Source organism: Parasteatoda tepidariorum, chromosome X2, assembly GCF_043381705.1.
Source record: "Parasteatoda tepidariorum isolate YZ-2023 chromosome X2, CAS_Ptep_4.0, whole genome shotgun sequence".
In the NCBI taxonomy this organism is placed as follows: Eukaryota; Metazoa; Arthropoda; class Arachnida; order Araneae; family Theridiidae; genus Parasteatoda; species Parasteatoda tepidariorum.
This window is the reverse complement of record NC_092215.1, coordinates 46,655,391-46,677,653: the sequence shown is the minus strand read 5'-3', so window position 1 is coordinate 46,677,653 and position 22,263 is coordinate 46,655,391. Positions and strand designations below refer to the sequence as shown.

Sequence of the window (22,263 nt, the reverse complement as noted above, 5' to 3'; positions counted from 1 at the left end):
TCATAGATGTCGTACAAAGACTAATAGATCCGATAATGCATAGCTCACTTCATCCAAACATCTCTTCCTCAAGCTCTTTGTAAGCTATAAGTTGATTTAAATGTGGCATATAGCTTCAGCTAAATAAGTCTACTGGCATATAAACTGAAATTGAAACTGCTTGTTTTGGGTTGGTACTTCTTTTTCTTTTATTCTAATTGAAAATGATATTTTAATCTCATCAAGGAGAACTCTTATTTTATATATTTATCTCATGTGCATCAGGTTTATATTGTGCTGATTAGCAGGAAATATGATTTGCGTCAAATGAAAGTAACTCTCTGTATTCTGCTGTCTTTTCATCTCATAATTATTATTGCCGTTCCTTGATCATAGTGATTAGTAAAGAACTGATAGTTATGGTTGAGCCTATATTTGATTATCAATTTCGTATAATAGTAGTAGGAGATAGCACTGTAGGTAAAAGTGCATTGCTTCGCGCTTTTACAGAAGGAAAATTTCCTGAAGTTTGCGATCCTACGGTAGGAGTGGATTTCTTTGCTCGACTCATAGAAGTTAAAGAAGGTGTGAGGGTGAAACTTCAATTGTGGGATACAGCTGGGCAAGAAAGATACAGGTATTTATGGTACAAATAAATTGTTTTAGATATTTTTTATGGATCAAAACTGGTTCAGATATGTTCCTACTCAAAGCTACATTAAGGGAGGAGGTGTTTGGCGCTCCTGGTCTCAAATTACTGAAAAAGGGAAGATTACCTTATTGTGATATGCTGTAGAATTATCGCCAAGTTCTGGTAATTACAGTTTACAGCAGCCTATGAGAAACTAAGGGGAAAAAAATCTCAGAGGACGATTGTAGTTAGCATGACAGATCATAGTACGGAAGCATCTCCCTAAAAGATCCTAACAGAGGGCTAAGTGAAATTTATGAATTAGTGAGAAGAGAGTGGTTTATATCAAAATTAATTTAGAATAATCTTTAACTGGCGTCCTTATGAGGCAATTTATGTTAAAAACTTAAAAATTCTAAATTGTAATGTTAAATTCTAAGAGAAAACGAGAGAAGGCAAGATAAAAATTATCTAAATCCCAGTGTTCTTTCAGCTCTTACCAGAAGAAGTGGTGCAAAAAGAGCTTTATTTGCAAATTAAGTTTAATGAAATTTTAGTTGAAATAGAAAATATTGTAAATGATAGCACAAAAAAAACGAGATTTTAGAAGTGAGGCAAAAGGAGTTTTTTATGAGCTTAATATAAGGAAGCACATAGACAGCTTATTGTAGTCCTTAGAAACTCCTTGGAAATAAAGAAGTATCTAAGGATTACTTAGATTTACAAAATATCCCCTAGATACTCATTAGATTTTGCGATATGTTTTTTGTAATTAAACGGCTAATCATGTATGATTCCCAGAAATTTCAAAATAATTATGTTAATACATTGTGTTATAAAATTTTTATAAAATTGTTTGAAAAAATTAAATGTAAGGAAAAAAAAATATTTGTATATTTTTCTTCCATTTATATTGCTTAAGTTTAATCTAAATACAAATTTTACTGTAAAATTATAAAATTGATTTTTTACATCCACTAAACACATTTATAATGCATTCATCTGAATATTAAACTTTAAATGCAATTTTTTTCTAATTGAAAGCTTATTTCTGCTCTTCATTAGAATATTTTTATATTGCGGTATAGTATTTTAAAAAGGGAACATTTTAAGATATACATATACAATTTCTTAAAAGGGAAAACAAACTTTCTCTTCGCTTATATGTGGTTCTAGAAAGGTTGCTGATTACAAAAGCCGATATTAGTGTGGTACACATTTCCAGTTAACATTTTTCTTAAAATTGTAGCAAAAAATTATATGTGAGGTGTAAAAGTAAAAATATTTTTATATGGGGGAAAATGGCTCACCTTGGGACACAGTACACCTTGGGACATTTTTATTTTTGGTCTTAAATTTTAAATTATCTTTTAGTTCTCTTAGATTCAGATAAATGATAGCATCACCTAATCTTGGAACATATTTTGATTCTATTGATTAAGCAGGTAAGATTTTATTGAGATATTTATTTTTGAAGCATGTTTACTTACTGTCATGTAAAAGTTTAATTAGTTGTAGAAAGAAATTATATTGAAAATTTTTTAAAAAAAAGGATAATATAATGAAGTATAAAGCTTTCCCTTTAGAAGTTATCAAATGTTCTAATGTTAAGCCTAAAAGTATGATATTTTAAAATTTCATATTAAGTATATAGTACACCTTGGGACAGATGGAGGTGGCCCACCTTGGGACACTAGATATACATAATTAATCCTTATTAAAGATAGATTTCTAACAAAAAGATATTGTGCATGCAAAATATTTTTTTATTTATATAATCTGTGTTTATTAATATTTATTATTTCTTATTTTAAGAGCTCATTAGACTTAACTAATGACAAGAATTAGAAGCAAAAAGTATAAAAATAATGCAGCAGTTTGTGCTAACAATGTTGAAAAAGCTGTTGCAAATTTTATCCGGGGAAATGACTTATAAGAAAGCTGCTGAATTCTACAGTATTAGTAAGACCACTCTGACCCGCCATTTTATTTCCTTTGGAAAAAGAGAGTAGCCAAATTCTAACTTTAAGTATATATTAAATACACACAGTCGCAAAATATTAACAGGTGAGAAGGAAATAAATTTGGTAGACTATATGTTACAAGCCTCCAAGTACTATTATAGATTGACAGTATGTGATGCAGTGCACTTGCATATGAGTGTGCTTTGCCTAATCAAATGAACATTCCTCCAAACTGGGAGAATGAGAAAACAAAAAAAAAAATGGGAAGATAAGGATTTAATGCTCTCAGAATTAGTGAGAAATACAACTGGGAGAAAATCAGTAATTAGTAATTTATGCAATGATAACAATGATGGTGCTCGCAGCCTAGATGAAATGAACAGTGAAAGTGACAACAAAATATTTAATGAAAAGAAAAACGTTCATCTACAAAAAAGTAATGAAACAAGATTACATATTGGAGATTTTGCTCCCATCAAATTTGCTGGCAAAAGATCTTTTGTTGCTTTTGTAGGTTACGTTTAAAGAGTTGATGGAGATGTAGAGTTATCAGTTTTGAGAAGAGTGAATCAATCTTCAACATTTATTTATTCCGAAAAAGAAGACAAATCATACATAGATTCAAATGACATTTTGTTAAAACTTAAGCAGAGCAAAGCTTTGAACGTTCTTTGGGTTTGGTATTTGATTCTGAACAATTGGATTTGTAGATTTGTATACAAGAAGTTGGAACTAATAATCAACAAAATTAGAAATGTAAATTTATTTAGTTATACTACTTTTAGAAAATTTCAACATTACTTTTCACATCTGTTTAACTGCTCCAAGGTGCCCCACTAGGAGGTACACCTTGGGACAAATAACAAGGTAACTAAATATTTTTAAAAAAATTTTCTATGACAGACACAAAATCAAAACCTAGTTAAAAATGTTTTCAAATGTTAAAATACCAGGTAAAATTTTGACAATTATTGATCAAAATAAAACAATTTAAAAAAAGAAAGTAAAAAAGTGTCCCAAGGTAAGCCACTCTCCCCTAATTTTTTTTAAAAAAAAATTATCATTTACTAATTTTTTATTTAAATTAAAATTAAAAGTCGGAAAAATTATAACTATCATTCTTGTCAATAGAAAATGTGATAAATTATTGAAACATTTTTTTGTTTATGCTTACATAAAGTAAATAGCTTCTAGCATATTTCACTGCTGATATCTTTATATCAAGAATGCAGATGAAAGGAGAAAAAGGCCTGTTACCTCATTTGACACTTTCTCTTTAAAATAGCATGCCTAGTTAGAATAACCATAGGGTCTTTTGGCCTGAAACATCATAGAAACCCCCCTCAACAGTCACTTTCTTGAGGGAAATAGGCATAAATTCACAAGATGTAAAACATAGTGCTCTTTCCATTCAACTTTGGCTTGACCCATTCATCCAGTTCCATGTTTCCATGCACCTCCCATACCACAATTCCTTATCACCAATATTAATTATCCGTCCTGCCTTAAAAAACAATGATTATCATCCTGAGGAAAATAATAAAGAGATTTATTGAAAAGAAGGGAAAATAATAGAATCAGCAACAACAAAAAAATTTTCTAATGATGCGCCAGGTCATTTTTTAACCCCTATCTCTTTTGCCGCACTCTTGGTAAATTTTATGACTCTCGAAAAAAGTATATCTTTGGTACAAGCTGAAAATGTCTGTGTTTGACTAATTCCCTCCAGATGATATCTTCACAGAATAACAAAATTGTAACAAAATTTTCCACTTCATTGAACACTACAATAAAAAAAAAAAAAAATGGTTCTTAAATATTTACTTGATGATTTGGTGCCCTTTCTTAATTTTGCACCTATGGCATAATCCCCAACTGCTCTACTCTCAATGCCTATTACTGCCCACTTCATCCATTTTGCCCAACTTTTTAAGTTTTTTTTCTTTCCATTTTCTACCTGTGTCCTGGTAGAAATGAGTTTCTTCTAAATAAATTGCCAACCCTGTAATATTATTTGTCATTTTATTGTCTTGCAAGTAAAAGAAAAAATTTCTTTTTAGGACTATTACATGGTCTTATTACAGAAATGCAGTAGGTGCTTTGCTACTATATGATGTTACACGCCGTTCCAGCTTTGAACATTTAGTAGAATGGCTTTTTGAAGCTAGGCGCCATATTGAACCTGGTCGAGCTATGTTTGAGGTAAATGCTTAGAAATATTTTTGACTTTTTTCATATTTTAGTTATTAATTAGACTTTTTATTAATAAGTGTGCAGGTATCAATCTATTTTATGTCCACGTAGGACCCCTTCATCAAATTTTGACTCCTACATTTCACAAAAATCCAAACCTCAAAAAAATTTTATTTCAAAGCACATTTTATGACGTATTGTATCTGTATGCGTTTTTACAAATTAAAGGGTAATTTTCATACTCATGAAAATGTACATTTTTATCTGAATGAATGGCAGAAACACATTATTTACATATATTTTGACCCAAAAAATTTACACGGAGAAACTTTGGGCAATTTTTCTATTAAGCATTAGACGGTTTCTATCATCTGTTTTTTATAAGCATTAGACGAAAATTTTGAAGTAACTGTAAATAAATAAGTTTCGCAATATAATAATAACCATATAAGTTTCTAATAAGATAATTTTATAAAAAAATCTTTTCAAACACAATCAAAGCCTGATATAATGAGCCCTGTTTTATGAATGGTTAGAAATAATAGATATTAGTTCCAAATTGGTCAGACAAATGCTGATGCTGCAATTATTTTTCATACCTCAAAAATAATTTTTTACACAGGAGCATTTATTTTTCATGAGCACTGTTTAAAAGGAGGTAACAATTTCTAACTCTTACGAATTCATGCAGGGACCACAGATGATATTACGACTCATGAAATTCGAATCGTGAATTAAAGAAATCTCTTTTAGACGCGCTTCACTGTCAATCTTTTTTTCGATAGTTACTGCTATAGATTTTAATTTTTTCAATGTAATTCATGAAATAATTTGTGTGTTTTCCCCCTACAAAAAATTTTACAAATTTAATTAAAAAAATACAATTTTATTTATCTGAATAGTTTTTTTTCTCTCTTTTTTTATAAACACAACACTTCTATTATTTTAAATTAGTGACATGTATAATTGTTATTATAAAGTAATTGTATTGTAAGTTAATAAGAATTGTAAAATTCAATAAATGAAAGAACATTAAATAAAATCTAAATTTTCTGAATATAAAGAAAATTTCCTTATCAAAATAACCTTTTTAAAAAAAATATATTTATGAAATTAATATATTTTTAAATTTTATGCAATAATAAAGTTTTTATTATGAGTATATTTTATTTAGAAAATAGAAAATTTAGCAGAAGTAATTTTTTGCTAAATTTTTTTGGCGCAATATTATATAAATATATTGTTTATAAAAATTATTTATTATATTACTTATGCCTCATAATTATATTGTTAAAGCCTCAGTGAAAAGAGTATAAAGTAAAATATTTGTTTTACTTTACACTTGGAAAATTTTTATTCTTTTAAACAGTTTTATTTTTAATTACTGTTTTCAAAATTTATACTGGCTATGTATTAGAATAGATATTTTTTTATGATTTAAACTAATATTTATGAAAATTAGTTAAGTTACTTTAAAGTGAATTTTTTATTTGTTTTCCAACACTCCTATTTATTTATTTTTTCTGTTTTTTTTACTATTTTGTGAAAATTTTTGTTGCTGTTCATGTTACATTTATTTTTCATACAAGAAAATTAAAAGATTGTGTCGTTTTTGGGAGGATTGAAATATCTCACCTCCGATGAATTAAGTTAAATCGATAGATGTGTTGTAACTTTATGTTTACCTGTCAATTTAATTTATTCAGGATAATCCGTAGACTGTTAAACAGTAAATGAGGACATATTTAAATGTAGAAAAGCAGAAACGTTCTTAATATTTTTACACACATATGCCCATTATTCACCTAGTTGGAAGGTGAAGGCCTAGTATTATAGTACATTTTATTTTTTAAATAACCGTTTTGTAATTCACCATAATCATCTGTATCTTTCTCAGATATAATAAAAAAAAACAATATAATCTTGAAATTTGTTCAGTTCAGTGCACAAAATAAAAAACAGAACACCTGAATATTTTTTGATGTAATGATCATATGCTTGTGTGCTAACATGCAGTCTTATTAGTTTGGGGATTTAATCTTATATAAGCTCATTAATTTGTGAGACAAAATTAAGTTATGAAATTAGACACAACAGTGTACTTTCAATAAACATATTTTTTGATAGATTCAAATTTATGACCCTAAAAATATATGGGTTTGGTTTTAATCTATTTAAATGTAGAAATGGTACTAATAGTTTATTCATGTGAGACATCAAAATTTTGAGCCCAATAATTATTATTTATGTCTTTTTGCATGCTTCATCATTGTCTGGAACTCTTAGAAGCAAACAAAAAAAATTTGCTCATTTTTCCTAATATAATTCCATGTAAAAACTATTTTATATTATAATATATTATTTTCTATTATTTAATTTAATAATAATCTAAAAAATTTTAAATTCTGAGATAGACCAATTGGTTACCTCATTGAAATTATTCCACATTTCTGAAATTCCTTACAGATTTTCTTAAATATTAAATAAATAAAATACTTTTATTAAACTTTTCCCTTTGAGCTTTAAAATAAATATACTGTTACACCCTAACTGTAACAATATTTGTTTCTCGAATATATTTTATTAAATAAATAAATAAAAGAATAAAAAAAATAGTCAGAAATCTTCATCAGGCAATTATAGTTTCATTTTCGATAATTTTAGTTATTTTAATTATGGAAGATAGAAAATGACGACTCAAAATGTATTGCCCCAGTTATGACTAAATGCAAATTGAGATACAATTGGCAAAATAAAATTTGTCTTTCAGTTAGAAGTCTCAATTTTCTTGAAAGGATAACTGAACTTAGCTGAAACACAGGGCAAACTAAAATGACTATAACATTTTCTATATTCTAAAGCAGTGGTTCCCAAAATTTTTGTGCCTTGAAACCCTTTAAGATAGAAATTTTTCTGCAGAAAAGTAAATATTAATTATAACTGTAAGTATTTTGAGTCATTTTATTTTCAATCATCTTGGACCTATGTGTTTTGCAAACCTTTTTTTTTTTTAAATTTAAAGTAACTAAGCTTATTTGGTCTACAAAATTTATTTTTTGAATTTCTCAAAGTAAATTTTAAGTATTATAAAGGAGTCATTTTAATTTCGCTACTCATTTGATCTTCATTGACTAATTTGCAAACCTTATTTTTTTAAATTATTAAATATTTAAAAAAAATGTTAATTTCTTGGGAAATTTCATCTTTATTAATCTTGGATTTATGCGTTTCACTAAACACATTCTTTTCAGGTGGATAAATAACATGAAAAAATAAAGGTACAAAAACATTACCAACTATCTGTATGAAGCACAAGAAACTTTGAATTAAACTTGGAGTAAGAAACTTCTTAATAATATACAAAAATTGTCTTAAATATAACAAACTAAAAATTTAAAAATTAAGAAGATATTTGAAACTGATACAAACTCATAGCTAAAATGAGGTATGGAATTTTTTTATTTATTTAACATTAATTTTTTATTTATAAAACAACTTTGAAATTTAGCTTTGTTTTTCAAAGTTTATTTGGATATCAGAAGTGGTTTCCATCTTTCTCCTATTTTTTTTCTTTTTTTTTCTTGATGCATAAAATCCTGCTTCAAAAAGATTGGTTTAAATAAATATCAGCAAAATGTTTATACTGTTTCTTGCTAGTATGCATTTCATTTCAACCCAAAAATCATTCAATGGCATGCATTCACGTTTCATTTTAAAACTGGAATTACATTTGATAGCTATAGAATGCTCATAATCTAGGGCAGACAACATTTGGGGCTTCATCTTAAAATTGTAGGGGCTTTGCACCATTCACTCTCCCATTATCTTTGGTAAAATATCCCAATATTGCTTCTTTTTTTCATTTTTCAAATGAAGAAAATATTCAACTATATTATTTGGCACTTAATTTTCTACTTCTTTATTTTTCTTCTTTGAAAATTCTAAAAGAATAAAAAACATTCAACATTTAGTTTTGAATATTTGATCCAAAAGTCTAAATTGTTTTTGAAAACTCCAATGTGATTCATTGGCAGAAAATATATCTCTATCTTTCACCTATTACGCTATTTACTTTTGAAAAGATGTATGCCAAAAAGATGCTATTTGGATTAGAATATTGGCATTTCTCTTTAAGTACTATTTATTATCTCTATCTCCTAGTACCTGTATTGATTGGTTTCAAAAAATCATTGCTAAAAATATAAAACAACATTAGTAGAAAATATGTATTCATGCTAAAATGCCCAAAACTTGAAATATCATATGACATCTCAAAATATTATTGATCTATAATTCTGATTAGTATTTTCATAACAGGACTTGGGGGAGGGGAAGTATTCCACAATGTTTGCAGATTTCATGGCATATCGATTGATATTTCACAACATAATTGGTACAAAAATTTTTTTAATTGCATTTTTTGATGATATCCAATGCCGATTGATATTTTCACTATGTTATTCACTTAAAAGAATTCACAGGTATCAGGCAGATCGAATTTATAGAACAAAGATTCTGTATCCTTAATTAAACTGCAGCTTTAGTAAATCAAAACTTATGTGATTTAAATTTTAACTACAAAGAGTTTCATTTGCACAAATTATTTACCTTCTAAAAGTTCAATTTGGTGTATAAAAATTTTTTTTTCTGCCATTCATATTAAAAAAAAGTTACTTCTGTCAATTTTCTGTAAGAAACATTTTTACCATATTTCTTTAACAATTTTAAAGTACAGTACAGAACCCGTTATCCAGAAAACCGGAAAACCAAAAAACCGGAACGAAATTCGATAAATTTTTCCGCCATTTTTAAACAAAAAAATTTTTTTTCCTCATAAGATTTTAGGATTTTTTTTTCTTTTTTGAAAGATCATTGATAGCTATCACCTTACCATCATTTTGGAAATAATCATTAGTGTATTACTTCATCGTTTTTTCTTCTTTTTAAGATTATTTCCAAATTTTTTTTTTTTTTTAGTTGGGTTTAACAATAAGAAAATCCGGCTTTTTGTAGCGATTCAGAAAACCAGAAAAATCAGTTATCCGGAAAAGCGATGGTCCCGATCGTTCCGGATAATCGGTTCCCTACTGTATCATAAGAAAGGAAGAACTCAGAATTTTTATATTAATACTTATTTTCTTTATTTTTAAAGAACATTGGTTTTGATAAAAAATTTCATACTTATAGACAACAAAAAGTGTACCATCCTAGTAGTTGTAAAATTCAAATAAATTCATAGCTATCATGATAATAGAAAAAAATTTTACATTAATAATAGATTATAAGCAAATAAATACTGTCATTTATAATGCAATTTAACCACCAGCATCACCAACAACCTGTAATAAATCTGAAAAATAGTTAAAATTCTTGAATTATTCAATTTACCCATAAAAATGGAAAGTATAACTTTTTTATAATTTATTTGATTAGATTAGAATTTTATTTGGGTTAATTTCAGAAACTGCATTTATTTATATTTTGCTTGTATGGTATGCAAACCTAGTTGCATTTCAGAGTGTCAATAAGACTACTATTCTATGACCGATTACAATACATTTTGTCAACTTTTCATGGTAGACATTCTGTAATGCAGAAATTTAAGGAAGGAAATAAAGTGGATGTGATTATTTTTGCTTTGACTCAATCAACAAGATAAGTTATACAGGGTTCCCACGGTCCTTAAAAGTCCTTAAAAACTGCTTAGTTTTTATTTTAAAAATTGAGGGCCCTTAAAAGTACTTAATTTTGATTCAAGGTTCTTAAAAGTCCTTAATTTCTAGTATCACTAGTTGGTTGGAACAATTTTTTTATCTTAGGAAAATATCCACAATTAAAAAGTATGTCTTTCGTCAAGAATGAGACCCTGCATCGAGGGTAGAACATTTTGAATGCGTGTGAGGGAAGGGGTACAAGCAAGTGAAAGAAAACACGCCCTTGTTGTTTATTTTATTTTATTAATTTTTTTCATTAAAATATTCTTTCTTTCTGGATTGTTCTGTAAGAAAAAAATTTAGTGTGGGGAGAAGGGAGCGTGATACTGCAGGTGGGTAGAGGTCTTGACTCATTTTTAGACAGTACTTAGGTACTTTATCAGCTGAAGACCTGTATTGACCTTCTACATCAGTGTTTCCCAAACTTTTTACTTTTGCATACCCTTTCTAAATTTTTCGTAACTCTGTGTACCACTAATGAAAAAAGCTTTTTTTCTATAAAAAATGGCACAAAAGTTAAAAATCACAACTAGCTGTTGACACTACTAATTATTAACTGTTAACTCTGCAAAACATAGCCAATAGAAAAATATGTAATAGTAAATTTTTATGGCTTGCTTTGTAAATAAAATTTTATGAAATTTCTGTTTGTTGTAAGATATTTTGTATAAGAACGCGTACCCCCGCTAAACTGTTCCTGTAACCCTTCGGGTACACGTACTACACTTTGGGATATACTGTTCTACATCCATAGGATTCGAGAAATTCAATTCTTATACCTCATATGGTAGCTTTTGTGCTTCATTCAAATGTGAAATTGTTAAAAATGCCAGGAAAGTGTGTTTTTAATAATTTATGGACACTTGATGAAAAATATAAGGAATGGCTAACAGCATCTAGTGATCATCACAAATCAAAGTGGATTTTTTCATTGTATCATATTTTCTTCTGAAATTGAATTTTATAAATGACTAAATTTTTTAAAATTAGGGACATTACGAATATTCGGCGAAGTATAATTTTAATCAGGAAAGTCATTTTATCATCGACACTTTTTGTTTTATAAAGATTGAAATGTTTGTTTCCTTTTTTCACTTATGTTATTTTTTAAAAAAAAAAAAATTTATAGCGCGGCATTTTAACAGCGTTTCTTATATATTTTTCCCCCACTTTTTCTTTTAAAGTTATACAGATAATTAGATTACCGGTGATATAGAAAATTGATTTTCTACGTTGCAAGTTTTGTTTTAAGAATTTAGGAAAATTTTCTGTTTCTTTTTTGCTTTTTTGATTAATTGTGTTTTTTTATTTATTTTGATAGCATGTTTTAAAGAGCCTTCTTTTTCGTCATTTTTTCTAAAAATCCCGCGATGGGAAACGCTTAAAGTGTAATTTTCAACATTAAATTTTTCTTATAAAAATTGAGAGTGATTTTTTATTTCTGTTTGGCTTTCCCATTTAGAAAAAAAACTCTTGTTTTTGTTATGATGCGGCAATTTTAACGAGCACTACTCTTAGACATTTTTAAATCGATGTATCGCGAATTATCGACTTAACGCACATATCGGCAGTCCAATATAATTACTTTTATTTTTGGCAATGCATCAGGAATCTGATTTAAGACGGCGCTCGTGGTTTAACGTGCGGGGATTCTTGCCTATGCTAACGCTATCACAGCGCTGACGAAGACTATTTTGATTTCGTCGAGCTGCGAAGATGTTTATTACATCTTTAGCTGCGAAAATGATGCTCGTTTCGTTATATATATTGTATAACAAAGAGAGAGGATCAGCATATGCGATGCATAGTTTCTTTATGCGCCATTTTTTACCTTGGGATTTTACGTTTCTTGAAGATTATTTTCAGCGGGACTTATTTTGCGATCGCTGTGCGTTTTATTTCGACGGGATATAACGTTTCATGTAAATTATTTTCTGTGAGATTTTTGCTACATAGCGATTGTTGCGCATTATTTCATCACTTTTTTTTCTGTCTGGATTTAACGTTGTCAATTATTTTCAGCAGACCTACTGTTACTTGGTGATCGTTGCGCAATCGCTGTTATTTTAAATTTTCGTTCTGAACTTAATATATTAATGAAAAGTAATCGTGAATTAAAAAAGAAGATTCATTATTGATTTTTTTGAAAGTGATACAATTTAATATTTTATATATTTTGTATTTAAGTAATTTATACTTTGTCATAAAAAGTTAGTTTTTTTTTTATTAGTTTTTAAACCAATAAATTTTCAGTCGCTTTTAGTTTAAAAAAAATTAAAGCAAAGCCTACATTTAATTAATTTGCTTTTATTTTTGAGGAAATTGAAACAGAGTTTGTGTTATTTCTTTCTGTCTTTTTTTTTATTTAGATTTAGCTGTTAGTTAAAATGACTGAATTTTTTAAAATTAAATGGAAAGTTAGGCAATGTCTAACGCTTTTCAATAATTTAACAATAGTGCTTTTAAATATAGAATATTTTTTTTATTTTTTCAAAAATTCCTTCTATACGTGTTCGTTTAATAATTTGTTGGATAGTCAGTATTATTTTTAAACATTTAAATCTTTAGTCTATTTCATTTTCAAAAAAGAAAATAATAATAAATAAAAACTTGCATTTATTTTTTCATTAAAACCATTTCACCATTAGTCAATTCCAATTCATTATTTTAAATAAGTAACAAAAGCCTAATGATGTTTCAAAAACGCATTTTTTTTCAACAAATAATTTAAAAAATGTTTTATTTAAGTGGACATTTCTTTTTTTTTTTATTATCTTGTAATGTATGTAAAATATTTTGTAACAGTTTTATTATTATTTTTAAAAAATCTAACTCATTTTTAATTTAAAAAAAATTAAAATAAAGCTTGTGTTTGTTTTTACATTAAGACAGTCTTAAGTCAATTCATCTTTATTTTAATTGAAAAAATTAAGCAATGCTATTGATGTTATAGAAGCAATTTTTTTTTAGAATTAAAATTTTCTTTTGTTATAGATTTATTTCTTTTATTTATTTTTGATTGATTTCGGATTGATAAATTTAAAACATGTTAAATCGCGATGTCTGACTGACAATCTATCACGATGTAAAATTTCTTACAACGCCCAGGCCTATTTTTACATAAAGAATAATAATTCTTGAGGATTTTTTTAAAATGTTGTTTGATCATTGGGTATGCGGCCGATTTATTTGGCCGGATATTTGACTATTTGACCAAATCACTATTCATTATTCCCTATTTTATAATAATAGTAATATATAAAATCCATATTTGCATCCAATTTTCATTACCTTTGATTTATTTGACAAATTATTTTTTTATAATTTCGGACAATACTTTAATTATTACGAACAAAATTTTTGTATCGTCGATTATTTTAGTTTCTTTAATATCTATACAAGACACAATACTTTTTAATTGAATAAATTCTAATTCCTTAGAGGTGCAGTATTGCTTATCAGTGCAAGCATAAAATTTTAAATAACTAAAAGCAGACTATTTCATCAAGATTTTTATCTCCTTTTATAAATGATGTTTCTGATTCCACTACATTTTGTTGTTTTTTTCCCTTCATTCACGATAAGTATTGTACTCAATGAATTATTCATTTCATTTTCAGTTGTTAGATATGGAATTTTTTCATTTTTATTTCAATTGATCATTACATCCTGCCTTGTCCTGTGTTTCAATATTTATGTTAGCACTTATTTTAACTATCATTTCTGTTTCTCAGTTCTTAATTTTAATTAATAAGTTTTCCTTGTAGTTTATTTCTTTCTTATTTCCTGATTGTTAGGTACTAAATATACATTCTGATTTTAATCATTAAATTTTTTATATTTTGTGATTTTAATAAATCTTTAGCTTATTATAATTAGGTTTTACTTAGTTTCAAATAATTGTCTTAACCTCAATAAACTTATATTTGTTAGTTTCTTTTTGTCTTGGTTTAGTATTAGTCACTCAAAATAATATTTTTATTAATTTAATGAATTTACCATCTTAATTTATATATTTCTATCTGTTTACCCAGTTTTTTTCTACTTTTAAAATAGAAAATCTGTTTAATCTGCATTCTTTGAGTTTTTCTTTTTTTCTTTATATTCTTAAAAGCTCAAGTGAGGTGATTAAATGCAATTTAATTTTAATTAAATACAGATTATTTGTATTAAACATTTCTTTATTTATTTTTTATTTTTTAAAGGATTACTGAGTTGAAGAAAAGCTATTCCATTTTTTAAATCTATTATTATTAATCTATGATGTTTTATTTGATGATAAATAATCATTATGCCATTTTTAAGGTCCTTAATTTCTAGAAAAAAAGTCCTTAATTTTTTTGATAAAAGTCCTTAAAAGTGCTTAATTTTTGCTTTGATAAAAGAGTGGGAACCCTGTTATATAAATTAGATGATAAAAATTAACTAAATTGTATGAAAAAAAAATAGAAGCAATATTAATTATGTAAATTAAAATACAAATATTCTTAGGGTTTGTCAGGTTATAGCTGATGTTATTTGCTTTTCTTTGTATACTTCGATATTTTAAGTGTAATTTTGCTCTTGTGTGGGAATTTTTTAAAGCTAGTCAGACGCAAAATCTGTATTCTAGGTTATGATTGCTAGAGATAAAAATAAAATGCAAAATTAAAAATTTGCAAAAATAAAAGCTCAAATATGTGGTGTTCTTTACATGCATTCATTTTTAAGAGAGCTTATTTATAAGTTATCATCACCAATTCATCTTTATTATTACACAGCATCCATAAGCTTTAAAAATTAATGTTATGAATTTCTTTTTGTAGATGTCTAATTTTATTTAATTTCATGAAATTTTGCATTCATTTTTTGAAGAGCATTGAGCCTGGACATCTACTGTTGTTGTTATAAAGACAAAAAAATTGAAATTTTCTTTTCTGTTAATGTTTTTATTTAAGCAAACATTAAAGAGTTTAATTTTTTTTAAGTAGTTTTACTGGTATATCCGTTTTTGCATGGCAAAAGAAGGAAGAAAAAAAACTATAAATTACAACTCGCTTTCGGTTTTATGAAAATAGAAAAATAACATTTAACTGATTCCTTATAATTTTTTTTTCTTGGAAAAATGAATTTTTCTTTCAATTTCATTATTAAGTACAATTACTGAAACAAAATGTACATTCATTTTTGAGTCTGAAACCACTTAGTTCAAAAATGCTACTAACCACTAGAAAAAGTTTTATCTTTTTTTTTAGCAGTCACTATTATTTAAAAAACATTGGCCTGAAGTTTATTTATTTATGATGTACTAATTATTTTCACAGTTGCTAATATGCTATTTGACTAAAATCAATGTCTTGATCTGCCATTCAAGCAAAACTAGAAAACTTCCAATCAAGGCAAAATATTTTCTTTAGCCAAGTAAAACTGTGATGGAACAAAGCATATTGACAATGTCTGCTATGTTGCTGTTTTCACTGGATGATAATTAATTGCAATGCAATGAACTTGAGATAACTCGGAATTAGCAGGGAAGCCATTGAGGGCGGTCATTACGAAACATACTGTATATTATATTATATTGTAGTGTGTTCTTGTAGCTTAATTGAATGTCATTAAACATAAATGTTTATCTAACAGTGATATAAACTATTTTCTTATATTCCTTCATAGGTTGTTGCTTGCAAAATCGACTTAGAGAGTAGTAGAGTTGTTACAACAGAGGAAGGAAAAGCATTTGCTGATTCTTATGGACTATCTTTTATTGAGACTTCAGCAAAAACTGGATATAATTTAGAAAAAGCTTTTGCAACTATTTCCCAGCAAATTTATGAAAAAATTCAGACTGGTGAATTCAAAATGCTTGATGGTTGGGATGGAATAAGAACAGGATTCAATAGGTCTAAAGATTCATTACGGTTGATGGAAGCTGAAGTAGAAAGAGATCGCTGTTGCTAGCTTTAAACAAAAATCTTCAAAAATAAATTAATTAATAACAAATACTCATTTAGCATTTAAAAAATAAACAAAAGTTTATTAAGAGGCATTTTAAGTTTTTTTTCCTTCTTTAGAATTATAATCACATAAAATACTTAATATAAAAATGTTATTTATATTTTCGATTGTTTGTTAATAAACATGTTTTTTTTAAATAAAAATGTTTTTAATTGCATTATATTTTTTCATTCAATTGAATGTTTATATTAGTTTTGATCTAAAGTGAACAGATGCTAAAATACATAAAGAGTGTGAAGATTAATTTTTTAAAATTAAACATGTTTATTCACAAGAATTGAATAACTTTAAATGGTTTCATTACTTGTATACATTAAAAGCACAATTTGTAATTTTGGACAGTTTGTAATTTTGTATACAGTTTTCTATGTTTAGAAATTCTAGAACATGAATTCTAGATTCATAAACATGCAGAGAAGACACACCATTCATAACTATCTTAGAAGGTACATAGAACTTCATCTTTCTATCACTTGAAACCTTACAACTGATTACACATTTTGCACAGTCTGTGAGAGGATTGTTTATGAATGTAGGGATGAAAGTCTTAAATTAAGCTTTTGCATTATTAATAATATCTAAAAACATGTCTCATAATTATTGGAATGCTAGTAAACTTTTAAACATCCATATAGCAGTGATGTATCAGTTTCACTTTTTTATATACAGAAATATTTACATATACACTGTAAAATCTCCAAACAGCGGTCTCTTGCAAGACTGTGCCTCTGTGGCCAGTGTTAAGAGATGCCCATCATTTAGATAAACGAATTGGTTTCCCAAAAAAATATAAAAATCACAAACAGTATCAAAAGTCATTGTATATTTTATTTTCCACACAGCCATTTAGTGCAACTAATATTCATGTGCTTATTGCTTTTTTACTATCCTTAATAACTTTTACTTTACCCTACATTATTAGGAACTTTTGCTTGCAATTATGACGCATATTTCAACTATTCATTTACTGGAGTTCTTATTTCAGGGTTCATACTCAAAAAAAAAACTATTTTTCCTGGTAGATTTACATAAAATTCAACAAAATTTATATTAAAAATCTGAAATAGAATTTTTAATAAAATCACAACTCTAAAAAAGCATTTGTAAATTATTTTATATAAAAAAAAATCAGGTGATTTAAGATATGACATCTCTGATTAGAAATAATAAAATGTCAAAACTATAAACATCACTGAAAGGGAAAATAAGAGTAAGGGAATTTACTGAGCAATGTTAATAAAAAAAAGCAATTCTGTTATAAGTACGAAGAATTGAAAATTGTTGCAAAAAAAATTATAAGTGATCTGTGTAAAATTAAAATTAAATCATACGTAACTTCATTTTTGAAAGCAAAATCGCAACAAACAATTAAAACCCAATACATAAGCACCAATTTAAATATTAATTATTGGAAGGATAAACCCCAATAAGATTGTAAAACCTAATTGAGTGATACTAATTTAAAAAGAACATAATTTCTTTAAAAAATATATCTATATTTTTAAAATATATCAAATATTAAAATATGTACATATATATACAAATACAATACACATTATATATATATATATAAAATGTGTATTGGTAATTTTGTATGTTTCTGAGCATGACATAAAAACCATTTACAGTAGAACCTCAATTAACCGAGGCAATAACGAAGTCTAATTTTTTTTAAACCTTTTTTTCTCCTTTCCAAAATGAGCTTGGAAAAAATTATACAAATTTTAGATCGTTGTCCGTGTTACAGGCACTTTTTCCCCTCAAAAGCAGGAGAAGCCCCTGAGAAGACAACATCTATGAATGCTTTGTTAACAGTGGTCATGTGACCCTATTGAATACCAGGTGCAATATGTTATGAGACACTGACACCCCCCCCCCTGCTGGGGGAGGGGATTGGCCACTCTTACAATAGGCATTTGTGTTTCATAACATTCTTCTGTTTGCCTTTTCTTTCGTGAATCCCCTATTTCATAGTGAACCTTTGCTTAAATCATTTCACGTTTGACCATAGCACTAGTAAGTTGTTCATTTTTAAAATGCCAAACCAAAAAAGAAAGAGAGTTGTTGTTTCGATGAGTATAAAGCTTGAGGCTATTAAAAGAATTGCTTTGAAAAAAGTTGCTTTGGAGTTGGTGAAACCACTGTAGGCGATTGGAGACGTAACAAAGCTCAAATAGAGGCTTTTTGTTCAAAGAGGGATTCGTCAAAAGCCTTAGAAGGACGATCGACATTAAAGAAAGCAAAATCTGAAAAACTTAAAAGCAGTTTATCTTTGGTTCAAGCAACAACGCACGCAGGGCATTCCTATTTCCGGGAACATTCTAAAAGAGAAAGCCCTTCTTCTCAGCCAAAAATGAAAGTTTTTGTGCAAGTCGAGGTTGGTTAGATAAATTTAAAAAGAGACATTGAATTCGACAACTGGCGATTGCAGGTGAAACGTTGTCTGCCATTATAGAATCTGCTAAAGACTTTGTTGAAAGATTTGAAGAAATGATTGAAAAAGAAAATTTGACATTATATCAAATTTATAACGCCGATGAAACTGGCTTGTTTTACAGAATGATGCCATCGAAAACTTTGGCATCTAAAGAAGAAGCCAGTGCCCCAGGTTACAAGAAGAGCAAAGACCGAGTGTCCCTTCTAGTTTGCGCAAATGCAAGTGGAACTGATAAATTTCCCCTGCTTCTCATCGGTAAATCAAAGAAGCTCAGACTATTTAAAAATATTAATGTGAATTCCTTGCCTGTGAAATACACAAATGAGACGTAGTAACTTATATACAATTCAATATGTTGTTTTTAATTGTGGAAATTTATAGATTATTTCTTTGTAGCTTTATATATATATTTTTCTTACTCAGAGTAGCCTGTGACATTTCCTACTAATAATTTATTTTATTATCTAATAATGCTTTGAATTAAACTAAAGTAAAAAGAAATTTTTTTGAACTAAGGACTCTAATACTGAGATGATATAGAAAAGTTTGTACCTTGGTCCAGTACAACTGGTTGTAAATATCGAAATCGAAACAAATTTTTATTTTTCATAATGAATATGAAAACTAAGTATATTTCTGATTTTCTTCAATGATTCGAGAAACGTTCTAAGTGTTTTCTTTTCGTTGATTTTATTTTAGCCCTATTTTGTTTAAGATCGTAATTTTCTTTATGAGATCTTTTGATTTTTCCTTCTTTATATTGCTGTGGGCTTCCTTCGTAATACTAGATGATCTCTTTCTTGTCTTCCTAGATTTTTATTTATTGCTGCATTGTGTTTTTTTAATATATCATGTTTCAGAATGCAAAATTAAAAAAAATGAAATTTTAAAATATCAACGCCCAAAACAGCTTTAACAATCCCTTTCAGATTGTAATAATGAAAATAAATTTAGTAATAATGAAAATAAATTTCATTATTACTAAACAATATAAGCATTGGTGTTTTATATGAAATACATGGCATTAGAAGATAAAGCTGTACATAAATATCTTCAGAATGCCTTTCCAGATGCAGGTTTTATTTTTAATTATTCAGTCATTTATTTTGTATAAAATGCGTGACAAAATGCTAAGTGTGCTTATTTAACAAAATATATTTTGTCATTTTAAAAGTTAAAAAAAATAAGATTTGTAAAGTTAAAGTTTTGATTAGCTCCTTTTAGCCTACTTTTAAGTAGTTGGTATATTTCTATTCCATTTTAAGAAAATTAGAATCACAAGATTTTTTTCTTATATGTTAGTATAAAATAATTTTTTACATAGTATTAAAAGTTTCAAATATATTGTCACCATTTGTTTTTATTGCTATTTGAAAATTAAATAAAAATAAATTATAAATATTTAATTTTATTATATTTAATTAATAATAATATTTAAATTTTAATTTAAAAATTTATAAAATAAATTTTAAGAAACTATTTTTTAAAAAAATCATATTTTAGTAACTCTGTAACCTCATCAACTGTATTTTTAAGCAAAATCTTTACTAAATCCCCGACTTATCTAATGCGCTTAAACTCATCCTTGGTCTTTCATCAGCTATGATAACCTTGTTAACAGAAAAACATCACTCCAAAGAAAATTGATCATGAGAAAATAAGTGAACTATTTTAAAACTGATACGTGCCTCACAATTCCACTCTCATTTTATGATCAAAACCACTATTCCAATATGTTTAATCAATAATAATATTTTTAATTTCTTCGAGAATATGTTCCCAATAGTTTGGTCAGGAAAGCTGTCGAAAGTTTGGACCCCTCAATGTCAATTTTACTTCTTACATATTTTACCATATCCAGGGGTGATTGTAAGCCCAAGTCAAAATTCCGGAAAATTTCTTGCAAAAAAAAACGGTTTACATTTAAAAATCAGAAAAAAATTTTAACTAGGTTTTTTCCCTTTTTCTCAATATTTCTGTGTTTACTTAAAATTTTACACATACCTATGATGACCTGGAGAAGTAATTAAAATTTACAACTATGTCTTTCTTGAGTTTATGATTATAACAACCATTTACTGATAAAAAATGAATATTAATCATGAATATAAGCTTATAAAGTATCACTCTGGCTCTCCCTTACAAACAAATAAAATAAACTGTGTTTTTAAGTTCCACATTTGAAAATTTGATTTCCGGAAACTTCTATGATCAATGATTTTTTGAAACGTCTGACCTTCGATCTCCGGAAACTTCCAGATCACTGTTAGCGAAAAATCCGGAAATCAGGATTTTTTCCGGAGCACAATCAGCCCTGCATATCTCGAGAACTTTTTAAGTGAATTGAAAATTTTTTGCACGCAATTATAAAATATGTTTATAAAAAAATAATTCCGGGCAAAAAAATTTTAAATAATTATTTAATAAATAGTCGAAAAATTTTAGAATTCTATTGTATACAAATTTTTACATCATTTTAAAGTATGTAATTTTTCATGGCAAAATATAAAGTTTGAATGAAATTGGTTGGGTTGTTCCTGAGAAATCAGATTTTAAATAACTGACTTTTCAAAATTTGATTTCTTAGGAACTATTAGACCGATTTTGTATTAAGCCATATAAATATTATTAAGCCTGTGTGGAAGAGTTTATAGATTCACTTAAAAAGCTCACGAGTCATGGCAAAATACACAAAAAGTGAAATTAATATTAAGGGGTCTAAACTTTTGTCTTCTCTTCTTACCAAACTATTAGGATTCTACTCCCCAGATTGTGGGTACCCCCTATATTTTGGGAAACAGGAATTGTCAAATCTAATAAAAATATTACTATTATATTGAAAGATTTTCAGGGTGTTTCGTTTAGTTACTTTTTTTTACGCACTGTACATTGCACAAGATAACTTTTGATCTAAAGATCAGTTTTTTTACACAATTAAATCCAATTAGATAACAATGCAATATCAATAGTAAGGGGATAGAACATGCTATTTAATTAGTGCAGACGAAGTCATACAAAAGCATACTTTCTCTGAAAACAAATTTTTTTTAGGGAGACTTAATTTCAAAATATAGTTAGGAGAATGATTGATGTTTACACCTCCTCTTCTTAATGTTATGTATTAATATATTTATACATATATATTTTACATATTTCATTGCATCTCTAAAGCTATTCAAACAAATGAAAATAGCTTTTCCACATAATTATAAAACTTGGCAGTCCAAATATAGTTTCATACTATACACAACTTTCTATCATTATTTATTTAAACAATGATAATGTTTGAATTGTAAAGGTGTACAACATTTAGATTTTTTTTTAACTATGTAATTTTAATGGGAAAATTCC

At 27.3% G+C, this 22,263-nt stretch overlaps 1 protein-coding gene across 2 annotated transcripts; it reads left to right on the top strand.

Annotated features, from left to right (window-relative positions):
- Window positions 1–77: 77 nt before the first annotated feature.
- Window positions 78–16,632, top strand: LOC107438126 (RAS oncogene family member Rab39). 2 transcript variants are annotated; one of them, XM_016050313.3, is made up of 3 exons: window positions 78–616; window positions 4,635–4,776; window positions 16,134–16,632. In XM_016050313.3, exons 1-3 carry the CDS (start codon window positions 399–401, stop codon window positions 16,416–16,418), a joined length of 645 nt encoding a protein of 214 aa, XP_015905799.1. In that variant the 5' UTR covers window positions 78–398; the 3' UTR covers window positions 16,419–16,632. The 2 variants fall into 2 exon arrangements, with proteins under 2 accessions (XP_015905799.1, XP_015905798.1); XM_016050312.3 differs by having other exon boundaries at window positions 135–625.
- Window positions 16,633–22,263: the final 5,631 nt, after the last annotated feature.